We start from the raw sequence: 19,488 nt of genomic DNA on the forward strand, positions 1-19,488 counted from the left end.
AGACACAGTATATCCCCTGCACAGTTTAGTAATACTTATGAAATCTGTCTAGTTCAACAATGCCTAGCAAATTTTACCCTACCAACTGGCAGTGGATCAGGTATTCCCGAATAAAGTGCCCATTATTCTTCTAAATTCTTATGGTATAAAAGTTGTAATAAAAAAGAAGAGATATTTAGAAAACTTATCAAAGTTTTTAAAGAAATAATTTCTTTTCTGTTAATTAATAAACAAGATAAACAAAGATTTGTTGAGGCTACTTCAGTTAAGGTGTGACCAACCTTATACAGGATAAGCCTTAATCTATTAATGGATTTCTTTATAAACAGAATGAATACAGAAAAATACAGACGCAAGAAGCTGAAATCAACAAAATCCAGGAGAGAAGGAAGAGACCAGCAGATGCACCAATGTGCCTTGCAATGTGGCAGAAGAGCCAAGGATCACTGGCAGCCAGTCTCGGGAATAAAGAATTGCACTGATGATGCCTTGATTTGGACATTCTCATGGCCTCAAACTGTAAAGTAATAAATTCTCATTGTTAAGCCAACCCATTTAATGGTATCTGCTTTTGAGCAGCCTGGGAAACTAAAACAATAACTGATAATATTCCCACTGTCTTGACTACCAGTGTGATCTTACTGAATTAACTCATGGATTAGAGAGTCAGACTATGGCATATAAAAATAAACTGAGAAATTCAAAAGGAAACTGAGAAGAAAAAATTTAACGAGAAAGTGAAATCACATAATAGTATCTTATAATAAATCAGAGATGTAACTTTTAATGCTTTCTACAACAGCTAAAATGTAAATATTAGAGCTCTGCATAAAACTGGACCTCGGATTTATGTTTGGAAAAGTACCTGATGAAGGTGACCTTCAGACAACAAAGTACCAATGGAATTTGTGCTAAGACTCTTCTGACAGAGCATAAATTCATTTTTTTAAAAAGACATTTAAAGAAACACTTTTTTAAGATACTTTAGATTACATAAATGTTACATGAAAAATACAGGGGTCTCCCTGCCCCTCCCACACTTTCCCACATTAACAACAACCTTCATTAGTGTGGTATATTTGTTACAATTGATGAATATGTATTGAAGGACTGCTACTAACCATGCATTATAGTTTTCACTATAGTTTACAATCTGTCCCACACAATTTTGCAATTTATGACAAAATATATTATGGTCTGTATCCGTCATTGTGACGTCATGCAGGACAATTCTCAATGTCCTGAAAATGCAACCATTCTTCCTTCTCCCTTCTCTCAGAACCTCCAGTGGCCACTGCCTTTATATCAAGAATACAAGTTCTTCCACTGCTAGAATAATATTAAGTCCACAAGAGAGTAAGTCTACTTTAGTCCATTGTTCATTCTCCAGTCTTGAAGATTTTGGGTTGGTGATGCCCACTCTATTTCTAATTGAGAGGAGGCTTAGATCTCATGAGGCACATGAATGGAACTGTCTTGCTTGCAGTTGCAGACACTCTCTATTCCTTGGGATGGTCACTGTTGATCATCATATCTATTCAAATCACTTGCACATTTTAAAAATGAGTGGTTTTTCTTTTCTTTTTTGAAGTGTAGGGTTTCTTTATATATGCTTCATCTTAGGTCCCTATCAGATACATGGTTACCAAATCTTTTCTCCCATTGAGTAGGCTGCCTTTTCACCTTCTTGACAAACTCCTTTGAGGTGCAAAAGTTTTTAATTTTGAGGAGGTCCTATTTATTTTTACTTTTGTTGCTCGTGCTTTGGGTGTAAAGTTTATGATCTTGTAGATGCTTCCCTACATTATCTTCCAGGATCTTTATGGTCTTGGCTCTTATATTTAGACCTTTGATGCAGCTTGAGTTAATTTTTGTATAAGGTGTGAGATGGTGTTCCTCTCTCATTCTTTTAGATATGGGTAAGCAGTTCTTTAAGTATGCATTTGTTGAAAAGGTCATTCTCTCCCAGTTGAGTGGGCTTGGTGGCCTTGTCAGATATCAATTGACATCTTACACATAAATTCTGTATAAATTCTTAAAATGATGAGGCATATAATTTGTTCCAATGAGTGACATGCCCCTCTGAAACATCTGGTGGACAGGAGGATATATCAGAAGTGGATAAAGTATATCATGATAAAGTATATTATGGAAACAGAAATAGTATGTAAAATGTTGAATCTTGCCTGAATATATTCTTATAAGGACAGTGAAGATGATTTTCTGGAAGGTGAGAAAATCATCTCTAAGAAAGCTTCTCTGGTAGACAAAGAGCAGCTATTACACTGCTCTGGAGTTTTATCTACAGGCAGAAGGGAGGAGTGGCTATGGGGGCACACTTGGAGACAAGCTGCCTGACTGCACATCCTGGATGCACCCCTCAAAATTCTTTATGAATGAAAACATGGAACAGTTATTCCAATTAACAAGGCAAGATTAGCTTGCTAGTGTGAATGAGCAAGTCATTTAACCCTCCAGTCTCAGTTTCTTCTTCTGTCAGTTGAGAATAGTACTCAAGGCCTGAGGCTCCTGAAAGGATTAAGTGAAGGGTTAAGTGTAAAGCACTTAGAAAAGTGCCCAGCATGTGGTAAGCACTCATGTCATAGGGTAAACATAAGATGATACACAATCTTTCTTCAGTCTTTACAAGGAGAAGGCAAATGGTCACTTCCCCACCAGTCCTTAAAATAGTTGGGGGGGGGGGGGGGGGCGGGGATGGCAGGGGAAAGTAAACATTAAGTTTTTTTTTCAAGGACGAAGTTCCAGGAAGTACTTCCAAGGTCATAGCCACTGAATAATTCTGCCTGTACTTCAAGAAAAAAAGTTTTATCCAAAGCAAAATGAAATAATGGATCACCACGAATCTCCAGTTCATCAAGAAAAAATCATAAAGTTTTTAGGTTTCCATCATAAGTGGTTTTTTAAAAATAATAAATTAAATGTCAGTATTGTAAAATGCCAAGTTTTCATTATTTGGGCACTTATCTGGAAAAAAAAAAAGCTCATCTTCAAAAGAACACTAAATACTGTTCTACATGCTGGGCATTTTTATATCTGAAATAAATCAAATGTTCCATAGTAAAATAAACCATAGCATGGGTTTTCTTTTAGAAAACAAACTAAAAATTAAGAAAACTTGATAATGTAATACCTACATTAAAAAATCCTTTCCAAAGAAGCCTGTAACGAGAATTGCCAGTCCTATATCACAGACCCAGAAAGAAATTACACCACATTTTCAAATACGAATAATAAGGGGAATATGTTTTCTACAAAGGAGATAAAATATTTGTTTTCTTCAAGGAAACCATTTCCCCAAATGTCCACTAAAACAGATTTGTAACCTAAGTTTTTACACTCTTCTCTTGTTCCTATATTCTATGATGTAAAGAGCAAATTGTAGATACTTCATCATCTAAATCACAGCATATCATAATACAGGCTTATATTACAATGGAAAGTTATTTTGGCAATACATTTTTTTTTTAAACTAATGAGCAAAAAAATCTAAATGCTACAGAACTGAAACAGTATTCATCCAAAAAGGGAATAAACTGAATACCTTACCTATCTACAGCAACAACAACACTTTGAGAACTGGTTTCTCCAATGGATTCCTGAATACTTGCTATCTGCTTCCAGTCCACATTTCCTCCAACTACCACATATAAAAGAGAGTCATGTCAGTTTCAAAATAATTCAGTGGGAGGATATACTTAACAGTTCTACAACACATTTCTGAAATAAATTATTTCCTCAATATAAGAAAGAAGGCTTTGGGCGAACAATTTTTGTTGGCATCAGTGACATTTATCAAGGCAAAACGTTTAATAAGTAATATAAGTAGTATAGAAGACATGGTGATAAAGACAAAAACTGTTTGCAAAGATCACATCACCCTGAGAATTCAGATCACAATTTACATTAATGTTTAAGAAACACATCACTAATCCCAGGTCTAACTATAACTTCTGAGGAGGATTCCCATTTCATATATTTACACTTCCCCTCTCCTTTACACTCCAGTGCCCCGCTTGCATCTGCTTATTAGAAATTCAAACTGTATGTTCTCATATCCTCAAAGGAATCAATTTTTCCCCCAAAACTGTATCCATATTTTAGACAACAGAACAACAATTTCCCTGGTTTCCAAACTCTTAAATCTTAGAGGGATGTTTGCTTTCTTTCTCCTTCTCTGCCTTCAAAATTCAATGCTACTAAATCTGAGGGATTTTCCTTTTGACCTATTTTTCATATCATCCATTCATTCCCATTCTTCTCAGTGTAGGCTCTCATAATTTCATGTCTGGATTACTGAAATAGTTTCCCAACTGATTTCTCTGCCACTAACTTTCCCCTTCAATCTCTTTATCATTCTCTTGCCTGATTAATTTTCCTAAATCATCACCTTCAATTTGCTTACTTACTACTTACAGGATAAATTACATATTTTTCAGCCTAACATTAAAGGTACTTCCCTTCAATATTCTATCTAGTATGTGTCTACATTCATGCCATCCGTCAAGATATCTACAGCCTATCTTCGAAGACCCAATTTGAATTCTATATGAAGAATTCTTCTCCACTGTACTCCCATTCCTTGGAACTATGCATTTACTTAAGAATCTACTCAAAATCAGAATTTTGCCCCAAACAGTTTCATTTAAATATTTTAGGTGTGGTTATAAATGCCTTCTCAGCCAGAAAAAAAGTTTACTAAGGTTAGGAACCACATCATATACATTTTTGTCCTTCCCTACCTTACTCAATATTGAGTCCAAAGCTGGTCCTCAACAAAATATTCGTTGACCAATTGACCAGAGACTCGATAAATGCCCTTCTCAATGCAAACATGCCAGAAGATGTCATTCAAACCCAGATGAACTCTAATTCTCTTCAAATAAGTGAACAATGTGAAAAATTTGTGGTCCCTGTCCTCTTCAAGTTAATAATTTACCAGGAGAGACAGACATGTTTCCAATTAAATATAATACAATGCAACAATTATTTCATGGCCGAAATGAAGTAATTACATAAAATACAAATTTGCTAAATGGAACTAATTTTTATAGGGGAAAGGAAAGTGGGAGTGTTGGTACATAGTAATAAGGCTTCACATAGGAAGAAATGTTTTTTTTTAAGTCCAACTGAGAAAGGTGACCACGTAGAAGAGAGGCAGAAGGAAAAGCAGTTCAGGCAGAGGGAGGAGCATATATAGATAAATGGAAGCCTGCAGGAAGAGAACAATAGTAGGAGATGAAGCTAGAAAGACAAACTAGAAATAGAATGTGAAAAGCCTGAATGTCATGTTAAATGTACTCCTTTGGGAAACAGGGAACCATTAGAGCTTTTAGAAGACTGACTGACATGAATTTCAGAAATCAGAAAAATAATTCTGGTAATGTCTGGAGAATATATAAATTAGGAAGATACTAGAGACAGGGCAACATATTAAGAGTCTATTTCTGTAAATGAGTAAGGGTGAAAGCCTCAAATAAGTGACTGAGAGTTGGTGTAGTAGAGAAAATAGTGTCCAGAAACACTCTGATATGTACAGCACATTACGGATACTTAATGAAGAAAAATCTATAAGAAAAAATAATGTCAATTATCACATACCTTTTTCTGTGTATCAACTGAACATCCTTTTTGAGGGCTTTCTACACATTTTATACTTAAAGAAAATAATCTATAATCACCAATATACATTTAAAAGAATATATAAAATCTAGGAATTCACAGGACCCACTGCACAAATGTGAAATCTTTCAAAGATCTTCGGGACAGTATAACATAATACGCTAATAATTCCAGTTTTTAACAAATTACTCACAAGCACAAATGTTTAGGTTAATTAATGTAACTCAGAAAACAAAGAAGTATGTGTCAATTTTTTAACTTGAATATATATATTTTAAAGGGCCAATGTGCACATACTTCAAATCTAATATTTAGATACAGTGTATTATTAATCATTAAAATTTTCATTTTTCTAAAAAGTGAAAGTACAGACTGTACCACGTCAGCCAGAAAGTCAGATAAACACATATGTTCAACCTGTTACCTCGGTTACATGGAATATCTGGTACATGGATGCTAGTATTAAAGGAGAATATCATGTTATTTATATATATAATTACTGATATCTCCATATATCAGTAACATAAAGGGAGAGTACATGCATATGTGTGTGTGTAAGAGAAGAGAGGGAAATAGAGGAAGAGACTAAACTGGCTTGATGATCTGTATCAAATACTCTTCTAGCTTAAACTCTGACTACATCATCCTGCTTAAGAAAGCAGCTATTGTCTAAGTTAGGTGGGCAGACCTTGGCGTGGACATCTACCACATGGGCTGGCTGTTGACCAACAAGATGGTCTGAAAGGAGAGCTCTGTCCAACAGGAGCCAAGTAAAACAGACTGGCTCCTTCTAGGATGTGGACTCGAAAATGAGGGACCTGATCAATTGGGAGTGAATGGAGAATGGAGTAGAAAGAAAAAGAGAAGTTAGCTGATATACGAGAAAGCCTAAATAAAGCATGAAAGAGCTAGAAGACTAGCTTGTCCCTGGAGTGCCTTGAAAACCTGAACTGTTTTTTTATTTCCAGATCTTAAATGTGTGTACCTTTAGGCAAATTCCCTTTCCCTAACAGGTAGATGCAGGTCGTGTCATATCTTTGCAATCTAATTAGCACAAGAGCACAGTGATCAAATTAAGTTTAATTCACCTTCAAGTATACCAGTAAATATTATCAGCAAGTATCACTATTTCTCCTGTTTAACTAACATTTTCAGAAGTAAAATAGCCCAATGATGCTACATTTTTAGTATATTTCTATAGTTCTATTTGCTAAAATTGGGCCCCAGCAATTTGTACCTTTTCATTATCCTCTATCAGCTTTCTCAAAGCCATTGAATCACTCAGTGCACATTAATTTCACTTGCCTGTATATATTTTTCATCTGTATCTCCTGCTACCTCTTGGAGTAATTATAATTCTGAAGCTCTGTGTTAGACTTGCAGATTATGCAAGTCACCATGGAGGTGCTCAGGCAGTTCTAAATCCTGCTGCTGGACACCTGCACTGGCACAACTCCCAGACCTCACAGTTCAGCAGCAGTGAGGGTAGAGCTGAGGTAGAGACTGCAGTGCTGGCTGCTACAGTTGGATTACGACTGGGAACTAATCTTCCCCAGTCCAACTTGAAGTCACAACATGGTACTGGTCTTTACTTATTTCCCTATGAATCCTTTTTCAGGCTTGAGATTCTTTTGGATTTCCTAAGAATTTTACTGCTAGCAACAACAGAGAAATCACTAAAAGATAAAAAGAAAATGTCCGGAAATGCAAAGTTATAGTACAAAGCCTTAAAAAGTAATTATTTCTGATTCTGAGGTATATTCCTTCCTGTTCTTTTTAAGTCCTATCTCTAGATTCACTGGTTGGAAGTGGAGTAGGAAGGACAGACAGATAATCCAGAAACTTCTAATATACCAACCACTGTGCTAAGTCTTATAATATACATTCATATTTAATCAGACTCTGTGAGTAGTTATTACCTTTAGTTTGCAAAAGAGGAAACCAAAGCGTAGAGAGTTGAAGGAATTGGCACACAGTAAAGAAGAAATATAGAAGAATTCAATCCCAGAAATACATTACTTAAGGTCAAAACATTTTACACTTTGTTTCTCCCCTAATAGGCCTTCTTCCTTTTATAAATAAAAATGCTTTTATACTAAAGCCATTGAGTATATACTTTGGATGGATCATATAGTATATGACTATAGCTCAACTAAATTATTTTTTTAAATAAATAAGTAAACGTGTAAGAATAGCCAGAAATAGCAGCTATGTATGGCAGGGGAAGCAGAGAGAGACTAAGAGGTGAAGAATTTTCTTGTTTGTCTGATTTCTGTTTATTATTATTGAAATATATAAATAAAATTGAAATGAAAATGCTCTAATAATGATTGAGGTGATGAATGCACAACTATGTGATTATTCCAAATGCCACTGATTGTATACTTTGGATGAACTATATTCTTTATTAATATGTATCAATAAAACTGATTTGTTAAAAAAAATTTTTAAATAATGCTTTGTATCTTTGATTCTTCTCTGTACTCACTTTTTGCTAATATTTTCCATTGTTCTAGTAGGTTAAACCTGGACTGCTCAGTCATACTCATACTAAGCACACAACAGAAAGAGAAAGAAATTTCCATGTTGGCAGAAATGTTTGTTTAGGTGAGAAAGCATTTAAAATTTTTGATGTGAATGTTTCGACCAGTTGTTCAAATTCTCTATTATCTAATATACCAGCCTTTACACATTCACATTGCCCTTCTCTCACCCCTAAACTATGAAATTTGGACTAAGGATCTTTTAATATTGCATAAACCAGACCAAGAAATACTTATTTCCCTAATTAATCATCTTCCTTTTCTTGTAAAATTAGCCAATGGGCACTTTATCATATCCCTCTAATTATATTTCATTGCTACAAAAAGTTACTTATAATAAGCAAATTAAAAACAATGTTTTATACTTCATATAAAGAATTTTTAAAAGTCTCACCTAGCCCCAGACCCACAAATTCATCAGGAGCCTGATCTTTTGTTCCAGTAAGAGATCCTTCTCTGGCTCGCACTGTTCCAGAAATGTATCGGGGTTTCACTCCAGTTCCTATAAGTTGTGCCAGCTCCAACTGACTGATGCACTTAAGAATCTTAATTACACAAAGGAAATTTTTAAAAAGATTATGTTAAAAATGTCCTGAACAATATTTAAATGTATGCAGCATGGAATTTATTGTAGGTCACATTTTAAGTCATTATGAAAAGCTAACTGTACTAAATTCATTTTATCCCAAAACACTTATGTACACTAGTGAGAGAATATTTAATTTTTTTTTTTTTTTTAATTAAGTACCAGAGATTGAACCTGGGACCTCATACATGGGAAGCAGATATTCAACCACTAAGCTACATCCGCTCCCAGCGATGGAAAATTCAGTGTTATTTTATAAACAAAATTGCAAAGCTGAAAATAATGAAATTGATTATACCTCATGCCATGAATTTCCTAAATAATTTCCATCTGTATGTGCCACTGTGATAAGTGTTTTTATTGTGTCAATGTTCTTCTGTTTCATTTCAGTAATGCCAGAACTCACTGTAAGTAAGGTAAATCTTGCTAGTGCCTGGACATATGCATCTCTTTCCAGCTACAAAAAAGAGAAAGTTATACTTATATGGTTGTAAATAAAGCAGTGATCTCTAATTTCCTACTGGCAAACTGTTAACATTTTTAGTAAGTTTTTAACTGACATTTTATGATTTACAAATAATACTCAACTCCACATAACTGCAGTTTAATTCTAAGTAGAGGAAGCAGGAAGGCATGAATTTCTCATATTCAAAGGTGACATAGGTGTCAAATCAAGGAGAGATGTTAGTAAGAAATGAATTCATGCAGTAGTAACACATTTACTGGGCACTTATTTTTCAAGTATTGTATGGACTAGCAGAAACCTGATTTGTAAATTTGCTAATTTTTTTCTCTACAAATAGGCTGTAGTTTTTAAGCATACCATTCATAATTAAAGGTGAAATATATTAGAGAAAAAAGAAAATAAACAAAAACTTGGGCCAAAATTATCAGACAAAGCTTAAAAATTAGTAGAGGGAACTAATAGCTTTCATGAATGTTATATACTGCACTCCTTATGCAACTGCTATTTTATAGAGAAAAAAACTGCAACCAAAATTATAATGATGAATTTTAGACCAACGGAACTACCCCTTCCATCATAATTTGTCAGAAGCTAAATGTTACTAATTTAAATTCTACCATAAATTTGGAATTAACTTTTTAATAAGTCAGACTATAAAAAGCACTGTCATTTAAATTATAGTAATGACATAAGTAATTTACATTTTTTCATACTAGCTACAAAGGCAAAATTCGTTGTTACCTGAATACTGAAAATGCATGCAATTCTGATTGCACATCTTATACCTTCCAGGCAAAGAGAGGCTACTTCAGTATCATCACAGTCTTGTAGACCCACACTAAATGCAGCCAGAAAAGGGGTCCAAGCCAACTAGAAAAATTAAAGATTTAAAATATATCATAGGTCTCAAGTGGTAATTAAATGTTATGATAATATTACATTAATATCTCTCAAAGTGTTCAAAATACAGAAGATTTGAGGACGTTCAGAATAAAGGAAAAAAGATTCTTGACATAGTTATTTGGGAAGGTTTTTTTTTTTCAGACAAAGGGGGAACTAAGTAACACTGCCTGGGCTTTCATAAGTATGTAAGATTACAAATCCAGTAGATGACATAACATATATTTTAAGCACAACATCTACAAACTATTCACATCAATAAAAAATGGGATGGTCATTATTAATAAAAATTTTTTTTATCTCTAACTTCAGAACTTTTCTCTCAATGTAAGTTATGTCACTTGTATTATTTCACTGACTTTATTTCAAATAAAATCTTTTAAATAATTTTCCTGCTTGCAGCAATTACATTATTCTCTTTTCTTTAAGCCTGTTTGCTGAACATCATTTAGCTTTATTATTTTATATACATATAATTAAATTTTACATTGATGCATCAGTATCTCTGGTGTCTAGTTGGGCAACATTTTAAAAATATATACTTTAATAAAATACTTCTTCATAACAAATTGTGGAAGAACAAATACTTATTAAAACTTACCATCATGAGTATGAATATCTAGTAAAGTTGTAATATAAAACAAGGAGCAAGCTACTTTTCTACTACTGAAAATTCTAATATCAAACATATTTGTGGGAAACAGATGTGGTTCAAGCAACTGAGCTCCTGCCTACCACATGGGAGGCCTGGGTTTGGTTCCTGGTGCCTCCTGAAGAAGATGAGCAAGATAGCAAGCTGGCATGATGGGCAGATGTGGCGAGCTGATGACACAACAAGGAAACACAAAGAGGAAGACAATGAGAGACACAACAAAGCAGGGAGCTGAAGTAGCTCAACCAATTGAGTGCCTCTCTCTCATTAAGGAGGTCCCAGGTTTCATTCCTGGTGCTGCCTAAAGAGAAGATGAGCAGACACAGAGAGAACACAGCAAATGGACAGACAACAGAGAACAGACAACGAGCACAAACAACAGGAGTAGGGGGGATAAATACAATAAATCTTCAAAAAGAAAAAAAAAACCCCAAAGTTATGTTTCTCTTTCTCTCTCTCATACATGTGTATATATATATAGACAGACACGTAGATAGGTAGATAGACACTGAAATGTCTGATGCTGAGACCTGTTTTTATGAAGTCAGCAAACAAAACTATCAATTCAGATAACCATGCAGATGAAAAAATATTTATACCAGCAGTGTAATATACAAATGACTGTCATTTTTAAAAAATCTATAAAGCTTTTAGCATTATTAACTGTGGGAAAAAGAGTTTAAATTGTATTTGAACTTTGTATGACCTGTTCCTTATAGTAGACGTTGCAGTTGTTCCCTATTATTGTAGATGATGTTACAGTCCTGATAGCAAATAGCTGCTTAGTAGTTTCCAATAAAAACAAGGTGGAAACTAGGATCGAGGCTCTCAGTTTTCGAAGCTGAGAGCCCCCTGACTCCATCCTTAGTTCCTCTCTCGTGTTTCTCTCTGTCTTTTATTTCTGTAAGTTCTGTGCCACCTTCCCTTAGAAGCAACCGACTGCTGACTTAGCACACCAATTAAGGAAGTAGTTGTTTCTAATTTCAGAAAGTTGAAAGTAAAAGTTTCTATCTATAAACAAAGGAATCCTAGAGCTTTGACAAATTAATCTCTCTGAACCTCAAATTTCTTCCTCTATAATGCATGAATTGCCACTGTAAAAAAATGCTGTGAAAAGCACACAAGGTACAGTATTTTTCAATGATAGTAATAAACTACCCATTTAATTTTAAGAGACAGAACATCTGTTTGGAAATGTTATTTTTTATACATGAAGCTATACAAATGGGTCTTAAGCCAGTGAAAAAATGTTATCCATTGATACTGAAATAATATCCAGGGGACAGTGAACCTGTCTACTCATAAACTCCATAAATCTTTGTAGAGTACAATTTGGCAATATATCAAAAGACACTTGGTTGTCGTTTTTAACTGTAACCACTATGAAAATATCCAAACATTTTAATGTACTCTGTACACATGCCCTGGAGAACTCCCTCCCAACCATGTGCCCTCCATTAATAACACTCCACACCAGTATTCCTCCCCTGCCATAGTTGAGATGGCTCTGGAGTTCAGTGCCATGTCAACTGGCCCTTTTTGGAGTTTGTGTTCCTGAGTGTGATGGAGTTGGACTCAGATGTGACCTTTTACACATGCCTCTTCTGTCACTTTTACCGGACCTGTGGTAGGCACTAGGGTTGATGTATACTCAGGAGACCTGAATCTCTGGAGTGTCCATGTGACAGCCAGGCCCTGAGCCTCAGAAGACTTGTAACTCCTACTCTCTGGTTAATTGGACTTACCCTGGCCAGCTAACAGGAAGGTGAAGAATGTCAACCACCACACCAGGGAGCCAAGAGTGCCTACAGCTGCAAGTAGGAGAATTGCATCCACCATCCATGTGGAATCTAAGCTCCCTCTCGATATAGAGGTGGAGTGGACATAACCATCCCAGGGTCCACAGGATAGAGGAATAGAATACGGATTAGAGTGGACTTACTGATATTCTATTCATGAACTATTGTGATTAGTAATCGAAGAAAATGTAGCATTGATGTGAAGAAAGTGGCCACGGGAGCTGCTGAGTGTAGGGAGAAGGAAGAAGAGATATGATGTGGGGGCATTTTCAGGACTTGGAGTTGTCCTGGGTGGTACTGCAGGGACACATGCTGGACAATGTATGTCCTGCCATGGCCCACTGGGAGGACTGGGGGACAGTGTAAACTACAATGTAAACCATTATCCATGTGGTGCAGCAGTGCTCCAAAATGTATTCACCAAATGCAATGAATGTCCCATGATGATGAAAGAGGTTGATTTGGGAGGAGTGAGGTGAGGGGGGTGGGGGTATGTGGGAACCTCTTAAATTGCTTGAAAGCAACATTTTTTACAAAAAGAGAGAGAGAAAAAAAAGACACTTGGGAAGTGGATGTGGCTCAAGTGACTGACCACATGGGAGGTCCCAGGTTTGGTTCCCAGTGCCTCCTAAAGATGAGAAAGACAGCACGCTGATGCAATGGGCTGGGATAACAAGATGATGTAAGAGACACAAGGAGGAAAACGTAATGAGAGATACAACAAAGCAGGGAGCGGAGGTGGCTTAAGCAATTAGGCGCCTCCCTCCTACACGGGAGGTCCCAAGTTCAGTTCCCAGTACCTCCTAAAAGGATGATGAACATACTACAGACAGACACCACAAATGCAAATAACTAGGGGGTGGGGAAAAAATATAAAATAAATCTTAAAAAAAAAAAAAGAGACACTTAAAAATACCCATATCCTTTGATATTATAGTTAAGTTTCTAGAATTTATCATTCATTCCTTCAATCATCCAACACATGGCTGTTGAGCACTTATTACAAGTCTATAATTATGCTAGATAGTGGGAATATAAAAGTGACGAAAATAGGAAATTGTGGTCATCAAGATGACAGAGTGAGTTGTTCAAAGGCTCTCCACCCACAGCAATTGTTAAAACAAAAAACAAAAGCTGGCAAAACCATCTTTCTCGGGAAGCGGCTGTGGCTCAATCAGTTGGGCTCCCATCCACCATAAGGCAGGCCCTGGGTTTGTGTCCCAGAGCCTCCTTGTGAAGGCAGGCTCACCCACAGGCGCTATGGAGCATCGCCCAGCCCGCAGACACCACGGAGAGCCGGCTCAGCAAGGTGATGCAACAAAAAAGGGAGACAAGCAAAAAAACAGAAGAGCACACAGCGAATGGACAGAGAGAGCAGATAGCAAGCAAGCCTCAAGAGGGGAGGGGAAATAAATAAATACAGACACAGAAGAACTCACAGTGAATGGACACAGAGAGCAGACAGCACACACACACACACACAAAAGCCATGGGGGATAGATAAAAAAAAAACATCTTTCTTAAAGCTTAAGAAGACAGTAAAGGACTCCAGTAACAAGGCGTGGTGGTTTGGAGTGATGTACACCTGAAAACCATGTTCTGAAACTTAATCCATTTCTGTGGCTGTGAACCTACTGTATGCAGGATCTTTAGATGAGGTTATTTCAGATAAGGTGTGCCCCAACCCAACCAGGATGGGTCTTAATCCTATTATTGGATGGATGCTTTGATTTGGACTTTCTCTTAGCCTCAAAAGTGTGGGCTAAAAAATTCCCATTGTTTTAAGCCACCTATAACATATTTGCTTGAATAGCCAAGGACACTAAAGCACAGGGCAAGCTCCAAATCATGGAAAAGGCAACTTAAAAATGGTAGGGTTTTGTGGCACCATGGCTGGCCCCTTCCTCCACACCATCACTGGCTCTGCCCTGTGCTCACAATATGGGTCCCTGGACCCAATTAGGAGAGATTAGAGTAACTCTTGTGCACATATAGGGAACATGTATGTGTGTGGAAATCCATTTGGTGGTAGCCTGAAGGACTGAATTAGGACACTTGTCACAGGCCTCTCCTACAGAATGCTGTAAAAGAGCAGTCAAATCACAACTGTCAGGCACAAAGACTTGCTGTATATGGGACACACAGTCAGTGCCAAGGGCTGCAAGGAAACAGTTTCCTAGGGACGAAGGGAAATTTGGATACATGTGAATGGGGGAATTCTTCGGGTCACACATGCATGCCCAGAGCAAGGCACATACACAGAAAAGACAAGCAAGGACCCTACGCTTGTACCTTGGGCCACTCTCTAAACCTACTGTTAAGACACCTAAGTCTGAAAGGAAGCACTTGCACAGACCAATCTACAAAGACTGAGGAAGGTGTTTTCTTTCTCTTTCTCTTTCTTTTTGTTTGTTTCTGACATTTAAGGAAATCTCTTTCATAATACTAACTGGAAACAAGTTTAATGAACAGACACCTCAGAGTCTAAATTCCAAAAATAACACCTTAAGATATCAAAATGTCCAGGTTTCAACAAAAGATTATAAAACATTCACAGAAACAGAACAATGTTGTGTGCAAATGAGGATAAATAATTAGAAACCATCAACAAGTAGGACCGGAGCTTGGACATACCACACTAAAACTTCAAAATATAGTTTTAAATATTCTCAAAGAGCTAAAGGAAAACATGGCGAAGAACTAAAGGAATTCAGGAAAACGAGAGATAAAAGAGAATGTCAAGAAAAAGAGACATCATGAAAAAGAACCAAAGAGAGCTGAAGATTGCAGTAACAGAAATTTTAAAATTCCCTAGAGGGGTCTCAACAGCAATTTGTAGCTGACAGAAGAAAAGAACCAGTGAACTTGAAGACAAACCAATTGAAATTATTCAGTCTGAGGAGCAAAGGGAAAAAGAATGAAGAAAAGTGAACAAAGCCTGTGTGATACAATCATGTAAACAAATACATGCCTTAGTAAAGAAGAAAAAGTGCCCAAAAGAACACTCAAAGAAATAAAAGCTGAAAACCTCCCAAATTTAATGAAAGGCTTTAAGAATATACACAGCCAAGATACTCAAAAACTCCATATAGGATAAACTCAAAAGAGACCCATATTGAGAAAGAAAAGTGTAGTATGCCAAAGATAAAGAGAACTCTGAAAGCTGCTGGAGAGAAGCGCATGAGAAGATGCTCAGTATCACTGGCCTCCGGGGAAAGCAAATCAAAGCCACAGTGAGATGCCAACTCACACCCACTAGAATGGCTATTATTTAAAAAGTAGGAAATGGAAGTGGATGTGGCTCAAGGATTGAGCTCCTACTTCCCACATGGGAGGTCCCAGGTTTGGTCCCCAGTACCTCCTAAAAAGCAAACAAACAAACAAATGAAAAAGTCAACTCAGGGGAGTTGATGAGGTTCAAGAGTCTGAGTGCCAACTTCCCACACACAAGGTTCTAGAGTCAATCCCTGGCCACAGTACCTTAAAAAAAAAAAGTAGAAAGTAACAAATGCAGGTGGAGATGCAGAGAAATAGAAACATTAGTGCATTTTTATTTTTGGTGGGAATGGGAGTATGAATGGTTCAGTAGCTGTGGAAATACCACATGACCCAGCAATCCCACTTCTAGGTATATAGTCTTAAGAATTGAAAGCACAGTCTCGGACTTATATATTTGTAAATCAATGTTCATAGCATCATTCACAGAGGCAGGAGTGGAGGCAACAAAAGGTCCATCAGTAGATGAATGGATACACAGAAGGTAGAATACTGTTCAGCCACAGAGAAGAGTGAGGTTCTGATTCATGTTGCCACATAGATGGACCATGAAGACATCACATTGAGAGAAGAAAGAAAGACACAAGGTGACAGATGTTATATGATTACACTTGTATGAAATAGCTGGCGTGTAGAAATTCAGTAACAGAAAGTAGAGTGCACGTTGCTGGGGTAGGGAGAAGGATGAGGGAGGAGTTAATGCATAATAGGTACAGTTTCTGTTTGGTGTGATGGGAAAGTTCTGGGTAATGGATGGTGGTGAGGGTAGCAAAGCACTGTATGATTAATATCATTGTTTACATGTCTGGGACTGAGATGGGAAAGTTCATATTATATATATATATTTCTGCAATTTTTAAAAAAAGAGAGATTAAAGAGATAATGGTAACTAAAGGCATTATGATCCCAGAATGGATCTAATAATGGAGGAGGAAATCCAAAAGACATTATTGGGACATCTGAAAAAACTGAAGTATGAAGGATAAGCTTTATAGCAATGTTAAATTTCTTGAACTGGATAACTGTACTTAAAGTGGCTACGTAAGTGAATATCCTTGTTCTTCAGAAATGTTCATAGAAATTTTAAATGCTCAAAGATCATGAGCTATACAACCTACCATCAAATGTTTAGAAAACATAAATACTAGGACAGATAGGAGAGTGACATCATCAACATGGTGATGTAAGACATTCCCTGGAAAAGTATCCCCTCAGAATCAACTAATAAAAGGACAAATTCCATTTACTTAGAATTCTGGAGGAAGTCTGCGATTGGAGAAGGACTGCACAAATGCTGAATCAAAGAAAAAGAAAAATAATCTCCAAGATCAAGCAAGAGATTTCTGTCCCAGATCTGCCAGTTCAGACCCTCCCCCTCACTTGCTCCCATGCAGTTGGGGGTCACACAGCAGCACCATGGCTAGGTCCCCCCTGCCACCAATACAGACTATAGAGTCATCAAAACAGCGAATTAGAACCCCATGCATAGACAGACACAGGAACCCAAGTCCACAGAGACCCAGGGCAGAAAACAAAAAGATGAGAAATGCCACACACAAAAGGGCCTCCAGGGGAAAAAAAAAGAGAGCGAGAGAATACAGCAGAACTGTTTGAAAGAGGTGCACACGCTCAGTCCAGTCTCCATTGGCTAGACCATCTAAGCACAATATGGACCTTCTAGATTGACCCACCTTTATGGATTGAAACCCATCTGTGTCCAGGGACAAAATACCCTAAGAAGGGAGAAACAAGAGGCAGAAAATCATCTCAGAAAAAAAGGCGGGAGAGAAGACTGAACTGGTATAAAATAGGATGGATCCCAGAACTGGAAAGTGTAAGGAAAAGGGGGCACTGAATGAGGAGAATTTAAACAAATCATAGGATCTGATGAGAAAATTCTGCACAAAAACAAGCAGAACAGATCAAGATTCTTGGAGAAGGAACAGAGGAAATGAAGCTTTCTCCAGGAGGTGAAACAAATGCATAAAAAGTATCTTAAATAGTATACCATATATCCAGGGCAAGAATCAGATTAAGAAGAGCTAAGAAAATATGAACAGTTAAACCCAGGCTACTCTGAAGATCTGGAATAAATGGGACCAAGCTCAAAAAAGAGCCTTAATACAAAGTCAGTCAATAATAAAACCCTAGACAAGAAGAAGAAAATGACCTTCAGAGTTAACACACTGAAACAATCGGATGGGTAGACATCAGCAAAAAACTACAAGCCATTCTAAGAAACAGGAAGGTATGGCTCAGTCAAGGGAACAAATCAAAATTGCAAAGGAGACACGAGATTTAGGACAACTGATCAAAGAAAGCCAAACAAATTTCCTTAATTAATTCAAGGAGATGAAGAAAAATATGCAAGAAGAGATAATGGATATTAAGGAGACAAAATGAGAGCATAAAGAGAATCTGAAGGATGTGCCTCAAGTGACTGGGCTCTTGTCGATCATATAGGAGATCCAGGGTTTGATCCCTGGAGTCCCCTGGTAAAGGCAAGCTGGCTCATGTGATGAGCTGGTCCACACAGAGTGCTGGCATGCATGGTGAGCGGGCCCAAGTGGAGTGATGACACAGCAAGATGATACAAAAAGAGACACAGAGGTGAGACAATAAGATATGCAGCAGACCAGGGAGCTGAGGCGGAACTAGGGATTGAGTACCTCTCTACTACTCTGGAAGGTCCCAGGATCGGTTCCTGGTGCCACATAAAGAGAAGACAAGCAGAAACAGAAGAATGCGCAGCAAATGGACACAGAGAGCAGACAACAGGTGGGGGGGCGGATATTTTTTTAAAAAGAACCTGAAATTTTAAAAAAGAAACATATCAGAAATTATGAGGATGAAAGGCACAATAATGGAGATTAGAAATACACTAGAGGCATAAAACAGCAGATCTGAACAGCCAGAAGAAAGAACCAACAAACTGGAAGACAGAACAATTGAAATCATACAGTCAGAAGAATAGATGGAAAAAAGAACAGAAAAAAAAAAATTAAGCAGTGTCTCAAGGATTTAGGTGACAGTACAAAGCACACAAACACATACATCATAAGTGTTCCAAAAGAAGAAGAGAAAGGAAAAGGGGCAGAAAGAATATTTGAGGAAATAATGGCTGAAAATTTCCCAACTCTTATCAAAGGACATAAACATACATGTCCAACAAGCACAACGTACTCAAAAAAGAATAAACCGTAAAATACCTCCTCCATGCCACATACTAATCAGAAGGTCAAATGCCAAAGATAAAGAGAGAATTCTGAAGGGAAGTGGAAGTGGCTCAACTGATAGAATGTCTGCCTACCATATGGGAGGTCCAGGGCTCAAACCCAGGGCCTCCTGACCCATGTGGTGAGCTGGCCCATGCGCAGTGCTGCTGCGTGCAAGGAGTGCCATGCTGCACGGTGGTGTCCCATGGGTAGGGGAGCCCCACACACTAGGAGTGCCCCTCTCAAGTAGAGCTGCCCCATGCAAAAAAAAGCGCAACCTGCCCAGGAATGGTGCCACATACATGGAGAGCTGACACAGCAAGATGATGCAACAAAAGAAGAGACACAGATTCCTGGTGCCAAGAATGCAAGCAGACACAGAAGAACACACAGCGAATTAACATAGGAGAG

The 19,488-nt window shown here is 37.3% G+C and overlaps 1 protein-coding gene across 2 annotated transcripts in view; it reads right to left on the reverse strand.

Moving 5' to 3' along the window:
- Window positions 1-19,488, reverse strand: part of ARFGEF1 (ARF guanine nucleotide exchange factor 1) — a 175,468-nt gene that overhangs the window by 32,504 nt on the left and 123,476 nt on the right. For both annotated transcript variants that reach the window (XM_058275607.1, XM_058275608.2), the window contains 4 exons: window positions 9,977-10,105; window positions 9,068-9,226; window positions 8,578-8,728; window positions 3,568-3,658 (listed from right to left, as the gene is read on the reverse strand). In XM_058275607.1, coding sequence (XP_058131590.1) covers window positions 3,568-3,658; window positions 8,578-8,728; window positions 9,068-9,226; window positions 9,977-10,105 — 530 coding nt within the window. The remainder of the gene's footprint in view (window positions 1-3,567; window positions 3,659-8,577; window positions 8,729-9,067; window positions 9,227-9,976; window positions 10,106-19,488) is intronic.

This window comes from Dasypus novemcinctus, chromosome 14, assembly GCF_030445035.2.
Source record: "Dasypus novemcinctus isolate mDasNov1 chromosome 14, mDasNov1.1.hap2, whole genome shotgun sequence".
NCBI lineage: Eukaryota > Metazoa > Chordata > Mammalia > Cingulata > Dasypodidae > Dasypus > Dasypus novemcinctus.